Source organism: Salmo trutta, chromosome 21 (assembly GCF_901001165.1).
Source record: "Salmo trutta chromosome 21, fSalTru1.1, whole genome shotgun sequence".
NCBI classification, from domain to species: Eukaryota; Metazoa; Chordata; class Actinopteri; order Salmoniformes; family Salmonidae; genus Salmo; species Salmo trutta.
The window spans coordinates 18,201,150-18,224,620 of NC_042977.1; the positions used below are offsets into that span (position 1 = coordinate 18,201,150).

At 45.4% G+C, this 23,471-nt stretch overlaps 1 protein-coding gene across 1 annotated transcript in view; it reads left to right on the plus strand.

Annotated features, from left to right (window-relative positions):
- Positions 1–23,471, plus strand: part of LOC115156860 (glypican-1) — a 111,251-nt gene that overhangs the window by 73,023 nt on the left and 14,757 nt on the right. Inside the window, exons 4-5 of the mRNA XM_029704638.1 lie at positions 21,729–21,956; positions 23,040–23,203. Of these exons, the coding sequence (XP_029560498.1) occupies positions 21,729–21,956; positions 23,040–23,203 (392 nt within the window). The remainder of the gene's footprint in view (positions 1–21,728; positions 21,957–23,039; positions 23,204–23,471) is intronic.

Consider the following 23,471-nt stretch of genomic DNA (forward strand, 5'->3'; position numbering starts at 1 on the left):
ATGGATGTCAGAATTTGGTTTGGTTTGCAGGTCAAGTCAAGGTCGTTTTCTCTCAGTTGATTGTTTTTGTGTCGTGTTCTTTCAGAGTTCATGTAGTGGTTAAAGTGTACAGCCCTGTCCATTCTCTCTCATTACCTCCAGTCATGCGATCTCTCACTTTTTGTGTGCCCTCTCTCTGCTTGTTTCTCCCCAATGGATTGTGTGTGCGTGCCACTATTCTCAACATTAAAATGCATCATTAGTAGACATCCTCAACCTCCCTAACCTCCCCTTTCTCCCCTCTTCTTCCTTCATTCCTAACTAGCATACTTTTACCTTCTCTGTGAAAAATACTGTTTAACCCTACCTGACCCTAAACAGTGACCAGCCCCATCCCCTCCACCCTCCTTCCCACCCCCTCATCTATCTCACTTCCCTGAGCATCAGAAGTAGAAGACAGCAGGATGGGGGGGATCACAGAGGGATGGAGGGATGAGAGCGAAGAGAGAGACGGTCAGATGTAAACCATCTGTTGTTGAGTATCTTTTATTATGAGATTAGAAGTGGAGCGTGTTAATTGGAGTGTGATAAGCCACATTAGATACAGTATCACAGCTCATCACTTCCCTGCCTCCTCCTAGTTACCTCTGTGGACATATCAGACCGTCTGGATAGACATTTGATTTGATTTGACGATTTTGAATAGATTAAAATGTTACACTAGGCAACAGATACAGATACCAAAATAGCATAGGACTACTGCATCTATATTTATGTAGCCAAAGTTTGGGAGGAAAGACCACACCCAAAACATTCTCAATCCCTCCCCTCTAATCATTGCCTGCATTTATACTTTTTCTACCACTAACCTCTGTGTTTCCTTCCTGCGTTATACCAAAAGTCGCAAGCTTTCGTAGTTCGCTACTCTTGCCTGCCCGACAGCTTTTGCAATTGCCATTTCTATTGCTAATTTTACCAACTAGCCACTTTAACCGCTAGGTCTTTGTTTTCACAGTTTCTGCCTAGTTATTCAGTAATGATTAGTTTGTTTGTTACCCACCACCTCCGCCATGGAACAGCTCTCTCCTTCCGATGAAGACTTCTTCTAGGATACCCAGTTACAGCGCTCAGCCAGACCGAGCCAGCCGGTCCAACCATCCACTGGCTCCCCCACTAAACAAAACCGACTTCAAGACCCGCGCCCCCGTCACTCCAGACAGACACTGGGAGCCAACGAGATCTCCACGATCCACCCGAAAAAAGCCATGCGGCGGCTTCTTTTGAGCACCACTTCTGAGCGCCTGGGACCCCAGGCCCAGATACCCAGCCAGACCTTCCAGACCCATCCGCCGGCCCTGTGAATCCCTGTCGTCTCAGAGCGACTCCCAGCCTCCTCCACTTGACTGTCTTGCCAACGCCGCACATCCCCGGTGTCGACTGACAAGCACCATAAGGCCCACCACACCAGCTACCTTGGCTAACTCCTCTTGCTACTCTCGAGGGCGATCTGCGGCAACAAGTGCAAGCCACTAGCCATCACAGACTGGATGGTGGTCGGCCTCAAGAGGTTCCTCCGCGAGCAGGCAATCAATTTTTACTGGGCAGATCCCAAAGCGGTGCTGTTTTTCGTTCTACACCAGGTCCCTCGGCGGAGAGGGCCCCACAAGCACATGCAGTGTTGAACAATGGACTGCCGATGATGACATCATGCCCCACAATCCCATTCACCGTGAAGTCACCTACCAGTCTCCAGATGGCAGCGCTGCAGCGTCTGCTTCACTTGCTAGCCTAGCTGTTTCCACCAATAACTCACAGCTCCCTCTACCGGTCCGGGATGCAGGATCACTTCCTGACTATTCTGGAACTGCTCCCCCTGCTGGCCAGGAGATTGCAGACAACACATTGGTGTCTGTCTTCCCCCGTGCTTGCTCCCCTCTCCATATTCTCCGTCTTTTCTGTTGTCAGTTCCTGCTGCATCTCTGGCTCTGCTCCCCCTGCTGGCTCAGAAGGTGCAGTCATCTCGTTCTCATGCCCGGAGGCCACAACTCCATCCTCCCCCACCCCCAGCACAACACGCAACACCCCCCAACCCCAGTGCAAACACCCCTCAGCGCAACGTGCAACACCCCACCCCAATCATTAAATCTATCTCTCTTCCTTCCAATCTCTCTCGGGTACGGTTCCTGACACCACCACTGCTCCAGCCTTCCTCTTTCCATCCCCTGCCTATCCCAGCTCTCTCTGTCCCTAAACTCGCTATATCCAACCTCCCCCCTCATCCCTTCTTCACAGGCACCCTCCACGCCGGTTGGCCTGGAGACCTGAACCCACCACCCCATCGCCGCCATTCCATCCACACATCAACAGCTTCACTATCCCAACCATCTCCCTGCTCACCTACGTCTTTGACCCAGCCTTCATCAGTCTTCAACCCAGCCCAGTCTTCCACACAGCCTCGTTGGCGTTTGACACCAGCCTCCGACCAGGCCCCACCAGTCTTTGTCCCAGCCTTCGACCCAGCCTCATCAGCGGTCGACCCAGCCTTCACCAGTCTTCGTCCCAGCCTTCGACCCACCCTCATCAGCCGTAGACCTAGCCTTTAGCAGTCTTCAACCCAGCCTCGTCATTGTTCAACACCAGCCTCCTCAGCCTTCAAACCAGCCCCGTTGGCCAACGACCCAGCCCGTCATCCTTCGTGCCCACAGCCTCCGAATTAGCCTCCAACGCAAGCCCACAGGCGCGGATTAGCCTCGGACATGACCTCTAAGTTAACAACCTATTCCCTGCTCCAGCAGGCCACACCGCAAAGCAACTTCCTATGCTCCACGTACTAACCATATCCTGTCCGTTTGCGATCACACTCCTCGGGCCTTCAACCTCCCAATGTCCTCCTCACACTTCGCTGAAGCCTGTCCATCCTGTTCACCCGGTTCACATCCGATGAGCGACGACGTGTCCCTCCATTCCCCCACACAGCTCACCACCATCCCTCAGCCTTCAGCCGGCTCCTGTCTCAGCCTCCAAAGCCTTCTTTGTGATGGCTTCATACCAAATCTTCCATCATCTGGTGCCCTTGCTTGCAACCTGCCAGAGAACCACACCCCTCCACCAAAAGAAACTGGCGCTCTTCATCATCCTACGGATAACAACACCTGTACCTACCTCGATCATTACGATCCCCCCTTCACCAAGCTACCTCAACTACCACCCCATTCCCTTACAAAGAAAATCCTTAAAACTATTATGTTAAAGGTGTGGTCTATATCTAGTGAATATACACAAAATAAATCAAAAGACGTGTTTCCATTGTGGACCTCTATTGGTAGGCAAAGGCCCCCTTTGACTTGTCCAGGCTTGTCCAGCAGTACCCTACCATTACTGGACTGTCTATTGGACTGGACAGATTCTTAGCTGTGCTCTCCCATGATAACAATAACTTATTTGTCTTTTTGAATGTGCAGAGGGCATGAATTGTGTGTATCATGAAATGTATGAGGTTTGAGGACTTCCGTGACTTTTACTCTATCCGAGCAATTCATAATCCGGTAGTAGTTTAATATTTTTGCTTGCTGTGGTGATGGTTAAGTAGTTAAGTGACAGAAGTGTTGATGGAGATATGTACAAGTGCATAAGATTACAAGTGGCCTAGTCGGTTGTTTCCACATCATTTCAACCAAACAATTCAATGTGATGACATTGAATCAACTAAAACTAACATTGACATGACGTCTGTGCCCAGTGGGGAAGTGTATGACTTATGTCCTAGTCCCGTCTGGAGTCTCTCCTCATCAGTGTGTGTTTAGCTGGGTGTGGGCCTGTGCCATGTGGCTAAGTGTAGGGTGTTACCGTCCCAGCCGGGATAGGCAGGCCTTTATACTGTAGACCCAAAGGACTGTGGAGGTCTAACTCTAACCCCTAGAGTTAAGAGCAGAGCACATCTGTTTCAGAAGACTACTTTCCACACTGCAAGTGTGACTCTCACCAAGAGGAAATATAGATGTGCTGTCTTAAATTTGACCCTGCTTCTCAAAGCAGGAAAATAATTTTGCAGCAGCAGGAAAATTATTTTGCAGCAACAGTAAATGTGAATTATTATGTTGACGATTTGCATTTCCTGCCGTGCAGGAAAATTCCCTGTGACAACGGAGGGATCAAATTAAGATAGCAGATCTGTATTAACTCGCTAAGTTAGGGGGACTGTAACATGTAAAATGTCTGTGTGTACACTCCTCCTTCCTCTGCCTGAGTCACCTTTGCCACACTTGTGTTTGTGTGTGTGTGTGTGTGTGTTTGTGTGTGTGTCTGCGTGCGTCTGTTTACAACAGATCCACCCTCCTTTGTATCACTATAAACACAAATCGAGAGACATAAACATTTCGTCAGGCCTGGGCACATATATCTGTTAAATAGATTTGCACCGAAGCATCAGCTTAGCCAAAACCTCAAATTCTTCATAAATGAGGGGTTTATCATAGTTTCCCTTCTCAATGACTCCTCTAATTTTCGACTGGAAAAGCACATTTTCTGCCTGGTCCTATGGAAAAGACTGTGGAGCCGTGGAGTCAGAGAGCGTGTGTGCGCGCATGTGTGTGTGGAGACAGAGCAGTGGGTGCTACCAGCTGCCAGCTGCTAACAATGGAAAGAAAAGGACAGTAGGGGTCAGCTTCCACTGCCCACAGAAGAAAGTGGGTTGGAGCTATGTGACGAAAGAGAAAATGAGCGAAAGAGAGAAATAGATCACGATAGAGGGCGAGTGTGTGTGTGTGAGGATGAGAGGGAGTCAGAAAGTGACAGGTGAGGCCGCGTGACAAACACCTGAAGAGACCAAACGAAAGTTGGGGGCTGAAAGTCAACGAGAGAGAGAGGTGGAGGAGTAGAGGTCAAAGAGGACATCAAGGAAAGACACCTAAGGGAGGGGTGTTGCATGGCGGGCAGCTGTGCCAGACAGAAGGTGCTGTTATCCTGGCAGGTGGTGGAAGGGCTAATGGTGTCATGCCAGGCATCTGTGTGAGAGTGAGTGAGTGAGAGAGAGAGAGAGTGAGAGAGAGAGAATGCGACCCTGGCACTTTGAACAGCAGCCCTTCATACACACACACACACTCGTCAGACACAACACTCCAGTATCACTAGCCAGTGGGTTATTGCCTCGTGTATGTCAGCCTATTTTTTTGGGGGTCTGCGATGCAGATTACTCCTCATTTAAGTAGATTTGATCACAGAGCTCTGGCTGACGGGCACACTCAGTTCTACACTTAGAATGAAGGGTGACTCCATGAACCCTGGAGGTGTTCAATGCTTTGAGCGCGTTCCACAGCTACGCCGAGGCGACGCGACAACCAATGGTTGCGTGCCACGCCATCGACTGTGTGATCGACTAACACATTTCTATAGCATATGATGTGGCTAGCTGATACTTAAAATAACTATACAGGCGTTGTAAGATCTGTCAGGCGTCAGCAACGTCTAAGCTCTGGAACACGACCCTCATTAATAAAGGTTCCAAATGGAACCCCTCGCATTACATAAAGGTTCCGTTTTGAACCTTTTCACAGCCCTGAACACCCTTTTCAGAGTTCTTCGAGGGACCTTTTTGAACTGGAAAGATTCCCCGTGTGACTTTTACATTCATGATATGTAGATATTGATTCATGAAGCTTATAACTTAGAAATGACTCACAGGCTTAGTTCAGCTGTCTTACCCCTATCAGAGCCCCCAATACCAGCTTGTTTTATTCCTTTGTTTGTAAACAATGTAGGCCTAGTTGTAAACAAACACTGTACAGCCTCAAATGATGGTTCAAAGTATAATGTTGATATCATGGATGGTCAGCAATTGCATCCGTAGTTCTGTCTATGAATTTGAGAGGGGTTACATTTCCAGCCCCGTCCCTCAGTTTTTTTTTACAGAAACAGTGATGGGGTAACCTCTGTGATATTGTTTAAACCGCAGATCGCCCCTTTAAGAAACTCGGTTTCAAATTGGGTTGGCTGGGATTGAATGTCCCTAAGAAGTTGTTTTCATGGTTGTCTGAACAAAACAGTAGGCTTTTCATCTAATGACGAAATGATTATAGAGATCTAGGATTATACCACCTGAAAGCAGAAAGAATCATATCATAACGGAATCTGTTATGATTTAGAAGCAGTTCAATGAGGTTTAATACATTCATTTAAGTGTCTTGGGACCATCAGTAAACATTAGGATTGTCCACATAATGTGATTTCCCCCCCCCCCTAAATTAGACCCAGCATGGCGTTTATTTTGTCGCCAACTCTTCCCAATTATAGACAACATATTTGATTCATTCTCAGACAAATGTCCTGCTTTCAGGGTCACCTCTGCTGATGTCATAAGTGCCAAGGACATATGCTCCATTATGCCGCCTGATTGGCTCGTGGTCTCAGCATGCAAATCACGTCGGGCAGCAGCCAGTGTTACAGCTCTTCTTAATACACCAAACACATTACTTACTGTGAAAAGAGGATAGGGGAGAGAGAGGAGGGAAACAGGCGGGAGACAAAGAGAGGAAAGGTGGAGAGAGAAAGGTGGAGAGAGGGACGGGAGAAGGTTAGAAGGAGAAGAGGGAAGAACGGAGAGACAGGAGAGGGAGAGAGAGGAAAGAGGTAGAGGAGAAGGAGAGAGTTGGCAGGAGAAGGAGAAGAGGGAAGAACGGAGAGACAGGAGAGGGAGAGAGAGGAAAGAGGTAGAGGAGAAGGAGAGAGTTGGCAGGAGAAGGAGAAGAGGGAAGAACGGAGAGACAGGAGAGGGAGAGAGAGGAAAGAGGTAGAGGAGAAGGAGAGAGTTGGCAGGAGAAGGAGAAGAGGGAAGAACGGAGAGACAGGAGAGGGAGAGAGAGGAAAGAGGTAGAGGAGAAGGAGAGAGTTGGCAGGAGAAGGAGAAGAGGGAAGAAGGGAGAGACAGGAGAGGGAGAGAGAGGAAAGAGGTAGAGGAGAAGGAGAGAGTTGGCAGGAGAAGGAGAAGAGCGAGGCGGAAAGGGATGGACAGCGAGCAACGAAGTGGGAGAGAGATGGAGAAATATGACATTTTGGAGAGGGACAGTGAAAGAAAGAGGGAGTGGAGGAGGGGAAAACAGATGAAAAAAAGAGGAGGGAGTGGATAGAGGGTAAATAGTGCATGAGAAAGAGAGAGCGAGACAGAGAAACACAGAAACATAGTTTGAGAGAGAGAGAGACTGAGGCATCGGAGTGTGGTGTGTCCGAACAGCTCTCCATCCATCACAACACTTATCAGCGGTGCGGTTAGCGCCATAAGCCGAGGAGTGCAACGGCCCCTTAAGAAGCATTTAGATGCCATTAAAGACCACTATATTAAACAGACACACACACACACACACGCTGAGAGACACCATTCATCAACTGATGTCTGCAGGCTAACATCCCTCTGTTGTCTCTCTCTCTCTCTCTCTCTCTCTCTCTATTTATCTCTCTCCGTCTCTCACCACAACATCCTCTTCCACTGTCTGACTATGGCCTTGGGAATGTGGTCCATTGTTTGGGCAATGGGAATATACAGCTGGAGGTAGTTGAGACGCATTGAGATGTATGATTTGATAGAATTATGAGGGCGTTGAAGCATCAAGGGTCATTATGGTAGGCTGTTGTGATGGAGTGTTTTGTAACAGAATAGGTTACTCTTGGGCTCTTTTTTTTGGCCCAACCAAGGCCCAGAGTAAATTTGTTGGAGTGCCCGGAGTAATAAGAAAAAAGAGGGAGAGAGAGGGAAAGAGGGAGGGAGCAAGCGAGAGAGAGAGAGAGAGAGAGAGAGAGAGAGAGAGAGAGAGGTGGACAGCCATAGAGGAAGGGCCTAGAACAATCTGCTGTTGAGGGGACTGGGGCTGGGTCATCAATGAATGGCCAAGCTAGCCAGGCCTAAAGTAACCACATGCATCCCATCCAACTCCCCCTCCTCCTCTCTTCCCTCGATCTCCTCACTGACTCACTCACTCCGTCTCCCTCCCTCCTTCCCTCAGCCAAGGAGCATACTGTTAATCTGATCATTCACTTGTCAAACTAGACAAATGCAATTAGGAGGACGGGATACATTGGCACCGAGGCCTCGACAGTTCACTCCTCCTCCCTCTCTCCATTTATCTCTCTCTCCCTCTGTGTCTCTCCATTTCCTGCCTCACCACAAATTAATACACAGGCTATTCGTGTCCAGAACCATACAGAGCTATTACAGTGTGTGTGTGTGTGTGTGTGTGTGTGTGTGTGTGTGTGTGTGTGTGTGTGTGTGTGTGTGTGTGTGTGTGTGTGTGTGTGTGTGTGCAAATGTGTATGCCAGTTTGCTACAGCGGGAAAGCAATCCTGCAGCAACAGGAAATTTGAATTATTATGTGGATTATAATTCATGGACATTTTTGTAGGGTTTGAAGAAAATGTTGTAAGGGAAAACCTAGTCTGAAATGTTTAACTGGAAATCACAAAGTTCAGAAGCCTTTTTAAACCTCAAATACACTATACGTTTTAAATGTCCTGCATTGCAGGAAAGTTCCCCTGCAACAGGGTGATCCAATGATGATCCTACATCTGTACGTGTGTGTGGTGAGATGCAAAGGTGTCAGATTACCCTCATTAGTGGTGTTCTGTATAGGACAGAGTTAGGAGAAGGGCCTAACAACAGATACAGCTAGTCTGTTTCTTATCCTGAGAATGACCTGAGAATGACCCAGGAGGATATCGTGCCTTGTGCTGTCCTATTTTCACTCAAGGTTACACACATAAACGCAGACACACACACACACACACACACACACACACACACACACACACACACACACACACACACACACACACACACACACACACACACACACACACACACACACACACACACAGATACACACGCACACACCCCTCTGGATATAGCTCTGGTGGTAGTAATGTCATACGGTATCATCAGGTCAGAGTGGTGAGTGATCACATCAGGATCACTATGTATAAGGCTCCTGTGGGGGACAGTAATCCAGGATCATTAGGATGAATAGCAGTGGTGCAGTACACTGAGCCCCCTGTGTCAGAACCTGATTCAAGATCAGTTGTTTGTAGCCAGGCCACAGTAAGCCCTCTGAGGGAGAAACTGATTCAGGATCAGCCTGCAATGAGCAGAGGTGGTATAGGGTAGGCCCAGTAAGCTTCCAGTAGGAGTAATTGGTAGTGGGAGGAGGATCAACATCAACTCTTAAACACAAAGGCACCGAATCCCACATCAATACCAGGGCTTATCTTGTGAGAGGAGAGAGAAGGGAATGGAGGAGAGAACGAGAGAATCAACAGGATTATGGAGAAAGATAGAGAGCGTAAACTACTGAGAACACTGTGTGTGTGTGTGTGTGTGTGTGTGTGTGTGTGTGTGTGTGTGTGTGTGTGTGTGTGTGTGTGTGTGTGTGTGTGTGTGTGTGTGTGTGTGTGTGTGTGTGTGTGTGTGTGTGTGTGTGTGTGTCCATGGGTGCATGTTTTAGTGGACTATGCAAAGTGGCTGGTATTGAGTATATGGTTTCCAGTAGTCAGGTATGAAGGGTGAATATTTCAAACAGAGAGAGGGAGTTAGACTTACACTACCGTTCCAAAGTTTGGGGTCACTTAGAAATGTCCTTGTTTTTGAAAGAAAAGCACATTTCTTTGTCCATTAAAATAACATCAAATTGACCAGAAATACAGTGTAGACATTGTTTCAGAAGAAAGTCTTTGTTTCTGGCCATTTTGAGCCTGTAATCGAACCCACAAATGCTGATGCTCCTTATACACCAGCATACCGAAGTCGCCTCTTCACTCTTGACATTGAGACTGGTGTTTTGCGGCTACTATTTAATGAAGCTGCCAGTTGTGAGGCATCTGTTTCTCAAATTAGACACTCTAATGTGCTTTTCCTCTTGCTCAGTTGTGCACCGGGGCCTACCACTCATCTTTCTATTCTGGTTAGAGCCAGTTTGCACTGTTCTGTGAAGGGAGTAGTACACAGCATTGTGCGAGATCTTCAGTTTCTTGGCAATTTCTCGCATGGAATAGCCTTAATTTCTCGGAACAAGAATAGACTGACGAGTTTCAGAAGAAAGTTCTTTGTTTCTGGACATTTTGAGCCTGTAATCGAACCCACAAATGCTGATACTCCAGTTACTCAACTAGTCTAAAGAAGGCCAGTTTTATTGCTTCTTTACTCAGGACAACAGTTTTCAGCTGTGCTAAGATAATTGCAAAAGGGTTTTCTAATGATCAATTAGCCTTTTAAAATGATAAACTTGGATTAGCTAACACAACGTGCCATTGGAACACAGGAGTGATGGTTGCTGATAATGGGCCTCTGTACGCCTATGTAGATATTCCATACAAATTATCTGCCATTTCCAGCTACAATAGTCATTTACAACATTAACAATGTCTACACTGTATTTCTGATCAATTGATGTTATTGTAAAAAAAAGTATGCTTTTCTTTCAAAAACAAGGACATTTCTAAGTGAACCCAAACTTTTGAACGGTACTGTATACTGAACAAAAATAAAAACGCAACATGTAAATTGTTGGTCCCATGTTTCATGAGCTGAAATAAAAAAATCCCAGACATTTTCCAAATGCATAAAAAGCTTATTTCTCTCAAATGTTGCAGACAAATTTGATTACTTTCATGTTATTGAGCATTCATCCTTTGCCAAGATAATCCATCCACCTGTCAGATGTGGCATACCAAGAAGGTGATTAAACAGAATGATCGTTACACAGGTGCACCTCGTGCTGGGGACAATATAAGGCCACTCTAAAATATTCAGTTTTGTCACACAGCACAATGCCAATGATGTCTCAAGTTTTGAGGGAGTGTGGAATTGGCAGGCTGACTGCAGGAATGTCCACCAGAGCTGAATGTCCATTTCTCTATCATAAGCCACCTCCAATGTTGTTTTAGAAATGTTGGCAGTACATCCAACCAGCCTCAAAACCGTAGACCATATGTAACCACACCAGAACCTCCACATCCGGCTTCTTCACCTGCGTGATGGTCTGAGACGAGCCACCCTGACAGCTGATGAAACTGTGGGTTTGCACAACCAAAGAATTTCTGCACAAACTGTCATAAACTGCCTCATGGAAGCTCAACTCCGTGCTCATCGTCCTCACCAGGGTCTTGAACAGACTGCAGTTCGGCGTTGTAAGCGACTTCAGTGGGCAAATGCTCCCCTTCGATGGCCATTGGAACACTGTAGAAATGGGCCCTTCACTAGTTAATCCTGGTTTCAACCCCTCTTTCCTTTCAACAGGTAAGTTGACTGAGAACACATTCTCATTTACAGCAATGACCTGGGGAATAGTTACTGGAGAGAGGAGGGGGAATGAATGAGCCAGTTGGAAGCTGGGGTTGATTAGGGGCCAGATAGGGAATTTAGCCAGGACACCAGGGTTAACACCCCTACTCTTACAATAAGTGCCATGGGATCTTTAGTGAACACAGAGAGTCAGGACACCCGTTCAGCGTCCCATCCAAAAGACGGCACCCTACACAGGGCAATGTCCCCAATCACTGCCCTGGGGCATTGGGATATTTTATTTTAAACCAGAGGAAAGGGTGCCTCTTACTGGCCCTGCAACACCACTTCCAGCAGCATCTGATCTTCCATCCAAGGACCGACCAGGACCAACCGTGCTTATCTTCAGAGGCAAACCTCAGTGGGATGCAAGGTGTGTGTGTGTGTGTGTGTGTGTGTGTGTGTGTGTGTGTGTGTGTGTGTGTGTGTGTGTGTGTGTGTGTGTGTGTGTGTGTGTGTGTGTGTGTGTGTGTGTGTGTGAGAGAGAGAATATATTTAACCTTTACTTTGACAGGGAGTCATGTTGAGACCAAGGCCTCTTTTGTAAATGAGCCCTGTAATTACAAAGATACACATCAACTACAAAATACAAAACAGGATCATAGAAGAACACATTCTTCATCAAAAAGGTCCTCAATCTGCAGTGTACTGTCCTCCTTGAGATGTTTCCAACCAAAATTAGACAGCCAGCCAAACGACATGGGTCAGAAAATAGCCTCCTACCTCCAGTGGTTTATTGAAGTCATACGGGAAGTCAATGAATACGGAGTGAACCCGAAAAGATAGATACAGTACGAAAGCATTGTCCTGACCAGCTCTCTATACATAACAGGAATTGCTAGCGCCAAATACTGTTAGATTGAAAAGCTTAGCTGACAGCTATATTTTATACAGAAATACAGCATATAAGTTCAAGTGCACTGTTCCAAGCACCTAACATGCTAAATACAACACTCTGCTGATGTGAAATAATAGGCTATAACAATGGTAGCTAGCATATGTACACTGGACGGCAAACGGCTAACATAACTAGCAATGTAAAGGTATATAATCACAATGTTCTCAGCATTAAAAATGCAAAATACTTCCTAATATAATTAGATGAATGGCTAATTAAACATTTTAATATTCACAAGCCATGCTTACGCAGGCATAAAAGGATGGCATATAATCATGAGTCCATTGCTGGCCTGACAAATGTGCTTAATCAAACGAAGCACTTCCTGCTTCCTGTTTTACAGCGCCACAGAACAAAGTACCATAGAAGAAATACGATTAACTAGGTGCCATACATGATATGGGCAGTAAATGGCGCTAAATCACAAAGTGCGTACAAAACCTGAATGAGAGGCTGAATTGGCCTAGATGTACCAAAATGTAGAAGTGTGTGAGCAGGTAGAAGTGTGGGTTATTATATGCATGTGAAAGAATATTCCTAATAGTACATTATACCTGGGTTATTGTGTTAGCATATGCACAGTATAGAGCAGCATATAGCGTTACAGCACTTACAGCCACCTGTAGGCCCTCTCCTATCCCTCTGGTCACCACAACCTGGTGCTCTGTCACTGGGGATGATTATCCCTCAAACCCCCCCTCCCCCACCCCCGGAGGTCATGGTGCTCATGAGGGAGAGGTGGAGTGGGAAAGGTGGAGAGGGGGATGAAGGGGAGTTAGAGGATTAGATTGTGGTCCCTCTGGGGTCCCTTAGAAAGAAAATGGAAGAGCAAGGTCATACACACACACATGTTCGTGCCCGGGCACACACACACGCACGCACACACTGTGTCATGTTAATGATGGTCATTAGTCACCAGGGCTGAAGGGCACTGGCTGGGGACTGGCTGCCCTATGGAACAGTAGGAGATTACAAAACACTCGCCCTGTTCTGGAAGGAAATGTCTAGGATTTCTGACATGCCCATGTGTAAATCTTATCTGAAGGGATACCATGTATTATCTGACTGCTATTTACTCTGTTGTATAAAAAATATACATGACTTTGAGCCAAAGCATGGCTGTCCTGTCTTTTTCTATTTTAGCCAGCGTGTGTTCCAAGCCAGCTAAGAGAACAGTGTAGCCCCCAGCAACAGTCTGCTCGTCACAGGCTGACAGTACAGTTTACTCTAGGACGGGGTCTCCAACAGGTCTCGCAGCCCACCTATGAGGAGCTCGCCAAACAATTCAGAAAGTGCATGGAATCTTCACGTGTTCTACCACAAAACTGTCATAAGTATCAGACACAGCCAAGCTCCCAGCTGCTATCTAATCAACGCAACATTGCTGTTATCCCACCCCTGGTCAGCCACTATTGGCTTAAAAAGCCAAACCTAACACAATATCTGCCAATTCATTTCCAACAATATTTCCCCTGTATGTCTGTGTGGTGCGCGCCTTTGTCTCTCACTCTGTGTGAAGCCTGTTGATGTGATAACCGTCATGTGGGTTGACAGAACTACTATCCCCAAAACCTTAAATGTTACCTGCAAAGTAGGCTTACCTGGCAGAAGTATTTCATGAGTAAGTCTATCATTTGTATCTATTATTTGTTATTTGGTAACTTTGCCATGAAATGAGCAGCAGCAGTACCGAACCATCACTGGACCGGCACAGTAGATGCACATTCCTCACTTGCTAGATGTGCAATTAAAGGGGAATTACAATCAACAATCAAAAGTCTTCTGATGTGATTTAAGCATAGACATGGACTCAGAACATCACATTTCTGTTGTTTCTCTATGAACAATTGGAATTTTAAGATAGAAAAGTAAAACTGAGAACGTCATTTGTGAAAATATAAAACAGAATTTGCAGGGGGAAAATCACAGATTTTATAGGGGCCTCCTTAGAGTTGTTTATGGACCATTATTTTACCAGGTATATTTGCAGAAAATTCTCTTGTACACTAAGGACCCGGGGAGGAGTTGACAACATAGTGCACTACTTTCTCTTGTACACTAAGGACCCGGGGAAGAGTTACAGGGGAGAGGAGAAGAGATGAATGTGCCTATTTGAAAGCTACAGTGGGGGGAAAAAGTATTTGATCCCCTGCTGATTTTATACGTTTGCCCAATTACAAAGAAATGATCAGCCTATCATTTTAATAGTAGGTTTATTTGAACAGTGAGAGACAGAATAACAACAAAAAAATCCTGAAAAACGCATGTCAAAAATGTTATAAAATGATTTACATTTTAATGAGGGAAATAAGTATTTGACCCCTCTGCAAAACATGACTTAGTACTTGGTGGCAAAACCCTTGTTGGCAATCACAGAGGTCAGATGTTTCCTGTAGTTGGCCACCAGGTTTGCACACATCTCAGGAGGGATTTTGTCCCACTCCTCTTTGCAGATCTTCTCCAAGTCATTAAGGTTTCAAGGCTGACGTTTGGCAACTCGAACCTTCAGCTCCCTCCACAGATTTTCTATGGGATTAAGGTCTGGAGACTGGCAAGGCCACTCCAGGACCTTAATGTGCTTTTTCTTGAGCCACTCCTTTGTTGCCTTGGCCATGTGTTTTGGGTCATTGTCATGCTGGAATAACCATCCACGACCCATTTTCCATGCCTTGGCTGAGGGAAGGAGGTTCTCACCCAAGATTTGACGGTACATGGCTCCGTCCATCGTCCCTTTGATGCGGTGAAGTTGCTAAGTCCCCTTAGCAGAAAAACACCCCCAAAGCATAATGTTTCCACCTCCATGTTTGACGGTAGAGATGGTGTTCTTGGGGTCATAGGCAGCATTCCTCCTCCTCCAAACACGGCGAGTTGAGTTGATGTCAAAGAGCTCCATTTTGGTCTCATCTGACCACAACACTTTCACCAGTTGTCCTCTGAGTCATTCAGATGTTCATTGGCAAACTTCAGACGGGCATGTATGTGCTTTCTTGAGCAGGGGGACCTTGCGGGCGCTGCAGGATTTCAGTCCTTCACGGCGTAGTGTGTTACCAATTGTTTTCTTGGTGACTATGGTCCCAGCTGCCTTGAGATCATTGACAAGATCCTCCCGTGTAGTTCTGGGCTGATTCCTCACCGTTCTCATGATCATTGCAACTCCACGAGGTGAGATCTTGCATGGAGCCCCAGGCCGAGGGATATTGACAGTTCTTTTGTGTTTCTTCCATTTGCGAATAATCACACCAAATGTTGTCACCTTCTCACCAAGCTGCTTGGCGATGGTCTTGTAGCCCATTCCAGCCTTGTGTAGGTCTACAATCTTGTCCCTGACATCCTTGGAGAGCTCTTTGGTCTTGGCCATGGTGGAGAGTTTGGAATCTGATTGATTGATTGCTTCTGTGGACAGGTGTCTTTTATACAGGTAACAAGCTGAGATTAGGAGCACTCCCTTTAAGAGTGTGCTCCTAATCTCAGCTCGTTACCTGTATAAAAGACACCTGGGAGCCAGAAATCTTTCTGATTGAGAGGGGGTCAAATACTTATTTCCTTCATTAAAATGCAAATCAATTTATAACATTTCTGAAATGCGTTTTTCTGGATATTTTTGTTGTTATTCTGTCTCTCACTGTTCAAATAAACCTACCAGTAAAATTATAGACTGATCTTTCTTTGTCAGTGGGCAAACATACAAAATCAGCAGGGGATCAAATAATTTTTCCCCCACTGTATATATCTTTTTTTTTTCAGTTTTAAAAAGTAGCCCTCATGCTAGAAAAGGTTGGAGTCCCTTGCCCTAGGACAAACACACAGACAGTGTCAGTCTCTCTGAGATGTTAGTGTATGTGTGTGTGTGCATGCGTGAGTGCGTGTGTGTGCGTGCGTATGCTCTAAGAGATCAGTGTGTGTATGTGTGTGCGCATCTATGTGAGTGTGTGGGTCCTGCGTCCCTGCCTGTGTGTGTGTGACAGCAGAGCGGCACTCCCGGCTAATCCTAACAGACGCAGAGTTCTGGAGAAGTCCGTCTGACTGGCATTTGGTCAGGTGGCAGGGGAACGATCTGTCATCCAGTCAGAAACACAGCGACCAAGCACTTTGCTCTGCTCAGAAAGGCCTGGAACATCAGGCCTTTTTGTGTTGTTTTGCCCTGAGCGTTCAGGTAGCTGCTGGGGATACAGTATGTTGGTATTGTAGGTCTTCTCACGGTGTCTGTGTCTCACCCTCAGTCACCCAGCTGTCCCACTGTGTAGGCATTTGGTTGAATTCAAAACCAGAGCCTTTAGCGATGCTTAATGCTAGCTTTGAATCCGCTACACAGCAGTTGCATAATACAGCAACGTTTGCATTGCCTTAAAAAGCTAAACTTAGTCTCCCAGCTAGCCCTGAAATGTCCCCATAACAAAGCCCATTAGCTGTAAAGACTTCCAGTAAACACTCTGTTCGCCTCTGGCCATTATTTCTGTCTGTTGTGTTTACTGGTAGTGTTGGCTTTAATGAGGATACTTTGTTTTTGTAATGTTTCGTAATCCTTCCCCAGCGAAACAGTAGAAAGCACATATTCCCAAAAATATACGTTTTGCCCCCTTTAATGTTTAGTAATAATGAGTAGGACTATAGGAGAATTGTGACACTTCATAAGACAAGGCCATGCTTAGATAACGCTGAGCAATGATTACCATTATATTCTGTCATTTATTCAACATTGTCGTATCATCTTCAGGCAGTGTGTCTGCGTGTGTACTGGATGTGTGTGGTGAATGTTTGCTGCGTGTGTGTGTGTGTGTGTTTGACCCCATAGGGACCACAATCTAACGGTGGTGAGTGAGAGAGAGAGTGAGAGAGAGAACAAAACATTACTATTGGTGAGGCAATGTTTTTCCACTCCTCAATTGTCCAGTGTTGGTGATCGCGTGCCCACTGGAGCCACTTCTTCTTGTTTTTAGCTGATAGGAGTGGAACCCGGTGTGGTCTTCTGCTGCAATAGCCCATCCTTGACAAAGACAGACGAGTTGTGTGTTCCGAGATGCTGTTCTGCACACCACTGTTGTACTGCGCCGTTATTTGCCTGTTTGTGGCCCGACTGTTAGCACGATTCTTGCCATTCTTCTTTGACCTCTCATAAACTAGCTGTTTTCGCCCACAGGACTGCTGCTGACTAGATGTTTTTTGTTTGTTGAGCCATTCACGGTAAACCCTACACACTGGCCTAGGAGGCTGGCCGTTTCGGAGATATTGGAAACCTGAGGCACGCCTGGCACCACGCTCAAAGTCACTTAGGTCACTCATTTTGCCAATTCTAATGTTCAATCGAGCAGTAACTGAATGCCTCAATGCCTGTCTGCCTGCTTTATATAGCAAGCCACGACCACCTGACTCACTGTCTGTTGGAGCAATCCATTTTTGTGAATGGGTGGTGTACGTAATAAACTGAGTATATGTACACTGATTATTCAAAACATTAGGAACACCTGCTCTTTCCATGACATAGACTGACCAGGTGAATCCAGGTGAAAGCTATGATCTCTTATTGATGTCACCTGTTAATGCCACTTCAATCAGCCTAGATGAAGGGGAGAAGATATTTAAGCCTTGAGACAATTGAGACATGGGTTGTGTATGTGTGCCATTGAGAGGGTGAATGGGCAAGACAAAATGCCTTTGAACAGACTAGGTTAGTAGGTGCCAGGCGCACCGCTTTGAGTGTCAAGAACTGCAACGCTGCTGGGTTTTTCACGCTCAACAATTTCCTGTGTGTATCAAGAATGGTCCACCACCCAAAGGACATCCAGCCAACTTGACACAATTGTGGGAAGCATCGGAGTCAACATGGGCCAGCATCCTTGTGGAATACTTGTAGAGTCTATGCCCCGACGAATTGAGCCTGTTCTGAGGGCAAAAGGGCTGTAACTCAATATTAGGAAGGGAAATTATATTATTTTATACCAATACAATTGCTCAGAGAAAGATTTTGTTTAATAGGTAATAACTTTTTTTCTCAAAAAAGGTAGGGGTCAAACCGATTGAGACCCCTGTTTTCAATACATTTCAGTACCTCACCTTGCAAGGATACCAGTACTGAGCCTTTTCTAAAAAAAAAACCATGAGATTGGAGAACATATTGGGAGGGATCTTGCACCATTCCTCCAAACAGAATATTTCCAGATCCTTGATATCCTTTGTCTGCTCTTATGGAGGGGTTTCATGTCCGCAGTCTGAGTTGGCCAAAGCCAAAATGTAGATTTTTTTTTGTGGCCAATTAACCATTTCTTTGTGGATTTTGATGTGTGCTTGGGGTTATTGTCTTGCTGGAAGATGCACTTGCGGCCGAGTTTCAGCCTCCTGGCAGAAGCAAACTGATTGGAGTGGATTTAACAGGTGACATCAATAAGGGATCATAGCTTTCACCTGGATTCACCTGGTCAATCTATGTCTTGGAAAGATCAGGTGTTCCTAATGTTTTGTACACTCAGTGTAGCGCAGTATGTGAATTATTTTTTTTGCTCATATTTATCAATAATTTTGGACACCACTGTTTTATTTTTATTTATTTAACCTTTATTTAACCAGGCAAGTCAATTAAGAACTAATTCTTATTTACAATGATGGCCTATCAAGACGCAGAAGGAATCCTGTGAGGATGACTCCTGGGATTCAAAATAAAAATGTTGAACAAAACGCGAATGTGAGGAGTGCGTAACTGGCTACAGGGAAGTCAGGCGCAGGAGAGCAGAAATGGGTAGCAAACGGAGCCCTTTATTGAGGTGAACAAAACACGGCACTCAGAAAACTAAACACACATGGGTTACAATAACCCGGCGCAAACCAGCCTGGAGTACACATCATTTGAGTCAATAGGAGGTGTATCTGTGGATGTATTTCAAGGCCTACCTTCAAACTCAGTGCCTCTTTGCTTTACATCATGGGAAAATCAAAAGAATTCAGCCAACACCTCAAAATTGTTGACCTCCACAAGTCTTGTTCATCCTTCGGAGCATTTTCCAATCGCCTAAAGGTACCACGTTCATCTGTACAAACAATAGTACGCAAGTATAAACACCATGGGACCACGCAGCCGTCATACCGCTCAGGAAAGAGACGCGTTCTGTCTCCTAGAGATGAATGTACTTTGGTGCGAAAAGTGCAAATCAATCCCAGAACAAAAGCAAAGGACCTTGTGAAGATGCTGGAGGAAACAGGTACAAAAGTATCTATATCCACAGTAAAGCAAGTCCTATATCGACATAACCTGAAAGGCCGCTCAGCAAGGAAGAAGCCACTGCTCCAAAACCGCCATAAAAAAGCCAGACTACAGTTTGCAACTGCACATGGGGACAAAGATCGTACTTTTTGGAGAAATGTCCTCTGGTCTGATGAAACAAAAATAGAACTCTTTGGCCATAATGACCATCGTTATGTTTGGATTAAAAGGGGGAGGCTTGCAAGCCTAAGAACACCATCCTAACCGTGAAGCACGGGGTTGGCAGCATCATGTTGTGGCGGTGCTTTGCTGCAGGAGGGACTGGTGCACTTCACAAAATAGATGGCATCATGAGGAGGAAAACTATGTGGATATATTGAAGCGACATCTTAAGACATCAGTCAGGAAGTTAAAGCTTGGTCGCAAATGGGTCTTACAAATGGACAATGACCCCAAGCACACTTCCAAAGTTGTGGCAAAATGACTTAAGGACAACAAAGTCAAGGTATTGGAGTGGCCATCACAAAGCTCTGACCTCAATCCCATAGAACATTTGTGGGCAGAACTGAAAAAGTGTGTGCGAGCAAGGAGGCCTACAAACCTGACTCAGTTACATTAGCTCTGTCAGGAGGAATGAGCCAAAATTCACCCAACTTATTGTGGGAAGCTTATGGAAGGCTACCCGAAACGTTTGACCCAAGTTAAACAATTTAAAGGCAATGCTACCAAATACTAATTGAGTGCATGTAAACTTCTGACCCATTTCACATTCTTAAAATAAAGTGGTGATCCTAACTGACCTAAGACAGGGGATTTTTACTAGGAATAAATGTCAGGAATTGTGAAAACTTGAGTTGAAATGTATTTGGCTAAGGTGTATGTAAACTTCTGACTTCAACTGCATATATAGTAGAGAGAGGGAGAGAGAAAGACAGAGAGAGACACACACACACAGAGAGACAATACTGCTGAGCTAAGGGAATTCTCTAACCCATACTTGGGGGTTTCATAGAGGCTCAGTGATTCCTCTCCTCAGCTGCTCCCCATCTAGGGTGTATGGCGGGCCGGAGGAGATAAGAATGCCTTCAAAGAAAACGACACAGTCAGACGCACGCACACGCATTAAAGACGATGCAATGAAAACGTATTCTTGAACAGTGCAGTCGCAGCGCAGCCTGTTATTGTGTCGCGTGGTTTTGGTCAGAGCCATGGTACTGACAGATTGGAGAGTCCCATTCCAGAAGGACTGGGTTTGTCTGCTGTTGATGTTGCTCTCTGCTTTTGTTTGTGTGTGTCTCTGCAGGCCTGTTGTTGCCTGTGTCTGTTGGTGCCAGTTTATGCTCTGTGCCTCTGACTGGGTTTTTTCTACTGTCTCTGTATCCCACTCATTGTGTTTTATGTGTTTGGCAACAGTATCTTCCACTGCACATCCTATCCTCATCCTGAGAATACATTTAAACACTTCCTCTCCGGGTTCATCTCTGTGGCATCTTTCATACGCAGTTCAAAGCCATGAGACGCAGAGAGATAACTGGTGTAAAGTTTCTGGGAAGTCGGTGCAGAGCCCCAGTCCTCACAGCTAAACTACATTAAACGGCAGGGAGCTGTATCATAGGCAACACCGCTCTTTGAGACTGACCTATGTCCTACTGTTGTTTGTCACAAGGAGGATTCAGAAAAAAACACATAAAAGGGAAATTATACCCTTTCATTTTTTGCATTTACTTGGCTTCCAAACCCCCTGTGAAGAGATGACTATGTCATGTAAAGAGGGTGAGAGAGAAAACAGAAGAAGAACAAGGAGGAAAACATCAATCACCAGCTCAGCTAAGAACCACTAAAGCTATGCACAACAATGTAAACACTACCACTGCCTGAAAGTGAAGTCTGTAGAGAACATAGACTGCCTATCTAAATCCTCCTACTAGGACGGCTAGTAACCTAGTTCACTGGTTCTCAATCCTGGTCATGGGGACACAAAGGGGGCACATTTTTGTTTTTGCCCTAGCACTACACAGCTGATTCAAATGATCAACTCATCAAAAGGCTTTGATGACTTGAATCAGGTGTGTAGTGCTAGGGCAAAAACTAAAATGTGCCCCCTTTGTGTCCCCATGACCAAGGTTGAGAACCACTGGCCTAATTGTTTAGAGCATTGGGCCAGTAGCCAAAATGTTTCTGGTTTGAATCCCCAAGATGACTAAGTAAAAAAAGCTATCAATGTGCCCTTGAGCAAGGCACTTAATCCTAGTTGCTCTGGATAAGTGTCTGCCAAACTCTAAATGTAATCCCACCAGATTGGACTTCCTGTTTTACACGTCCTGTTTCCTGTCACATTCCAGATTACCTCCTGGAGCTGCTGAACCGTTCTGAGGTTGTCCTGCAAGAGTCCTACCCCCCGGCGCTGGGTTTCCTGTACACCCAGAACACCCGCGTGTTCACTGAGCTGTACACGGAGCTGAGACGGTACTACCGCGGCTCCAACATCAACATCGAGGAGGCGCTCAACGAGTTCTGGGCCCGCCTGCTGGAGAGGCTGTTCAAGGGAGCCAACGGACAATACCTCATAGGTAACGTAAACATTACACATTGAACTTAAATATGATCTTTGAAATATTTCACTTTTAAAATCTCCATTGAAAATAAATGCGGCTTTTTTTCCCAACTTATCCAAACATTAAGTAGAATAATAATGAAATGATTTCATCGATCTGACTCCAATGTTATGTGAATAAATGCAACAGGCCTTGTGCGTCTCTGGAGGATCTAGCAAGATAGCGAATAATTGCATCAGTGACTCAGTATGACTATAATGAACATGTGTCTGTCTTCCACCGTTATGCAATTATTAAGAGGCTGGGTACAAATAGCTAATCCTGGACACCAATGTTCCAGCATGAATTTATTGCGGCAAGCAGCTCAGGGATGTTAAGTTGGTACCCAAGCATGTGCTATGTGTGTAGGGTAGATAATTAACAACTATCAAATTATAGGCACATAGCCAATCAAGTAATTACTCTGTGGAAGGAGGGATGCATTTACTAATAGAATGTATTAGTCCCAAAATAATTGACACTCAAACAATTACAGTGTACATGAAATACCCGATACATGACAAACTACTCTGAATAAGTGACTATCACCAATAAGCTAAGACTTTTATTTAACCTTTTTATTTAACCAGGCAAGTCAGTTAAGAACAACCCAACACTACAATTGAATTCACACGGTAACATGAATTTAATTTGTTCGAGTTTTCATCAGTCATCACAACTCTCCTAGTGCCAATGACCCCAAGGACTTCCGTGGGAACGTCTCTTTCCCGAGATTGCCACGGCGAAGGTGTGACTCTCTCCTATGAGATGCAAATATACAGCCATCCATCCAGAAAATGCCAAATTGTATGAACATGCCAGGCTGGCTTCTATCACTGGCCTTCGTCATTGTTCACATTTGTTCACTCTCTATTTATTCGCCCCACAAACTCTTGCGTTGAAATTGAATTACCTCAACCCTGGTAAATATTGTCATGATTTTCATCTGGTTTGCTTTCAACTTTTATTCTTAACTATGTGAGGTTTTTATCTTGCTTTAGCTATCATTATGAGGGATGTATGAAGGGTGTTTAACTAATAAAGTTATTTTGATTGTAGGTGATGACTACCTGGAGTGTGTGTCCAAGCAGTCGGAGACGCTGCGACCCTTTGGTGACACCCCCCGCGACCTCAAGTTGAAGGTGACGCGTACATTTGTGGCGGCACGCTCCTTTGTCCAGGGACTGGTGATCAGCGGGGAGGTGGTTCGCAAGGTGTCACAAGTAAGGCAGACCATCTTTCTCCCTCTTATCTTTGTCGGTGTCTTTTTTTCTCTCTCTCTCTCTCTCTCTCTCTCTCTCTCTCTCTCTCTCTCTCTCTCTCTCTCTCTCGCTGTCACTGTCACTGTCGCTCTCTCATCCTGTCAGTTAAACCTACTGTACATCAATCTGGCACTTTATACACCAAGTATTTGGTGCTTTGAGATAAGTTTTGAGAAACATTCTACCAAACTAATGCTACGGTGCCTCTTCTTCTAATGTAAACAAAACA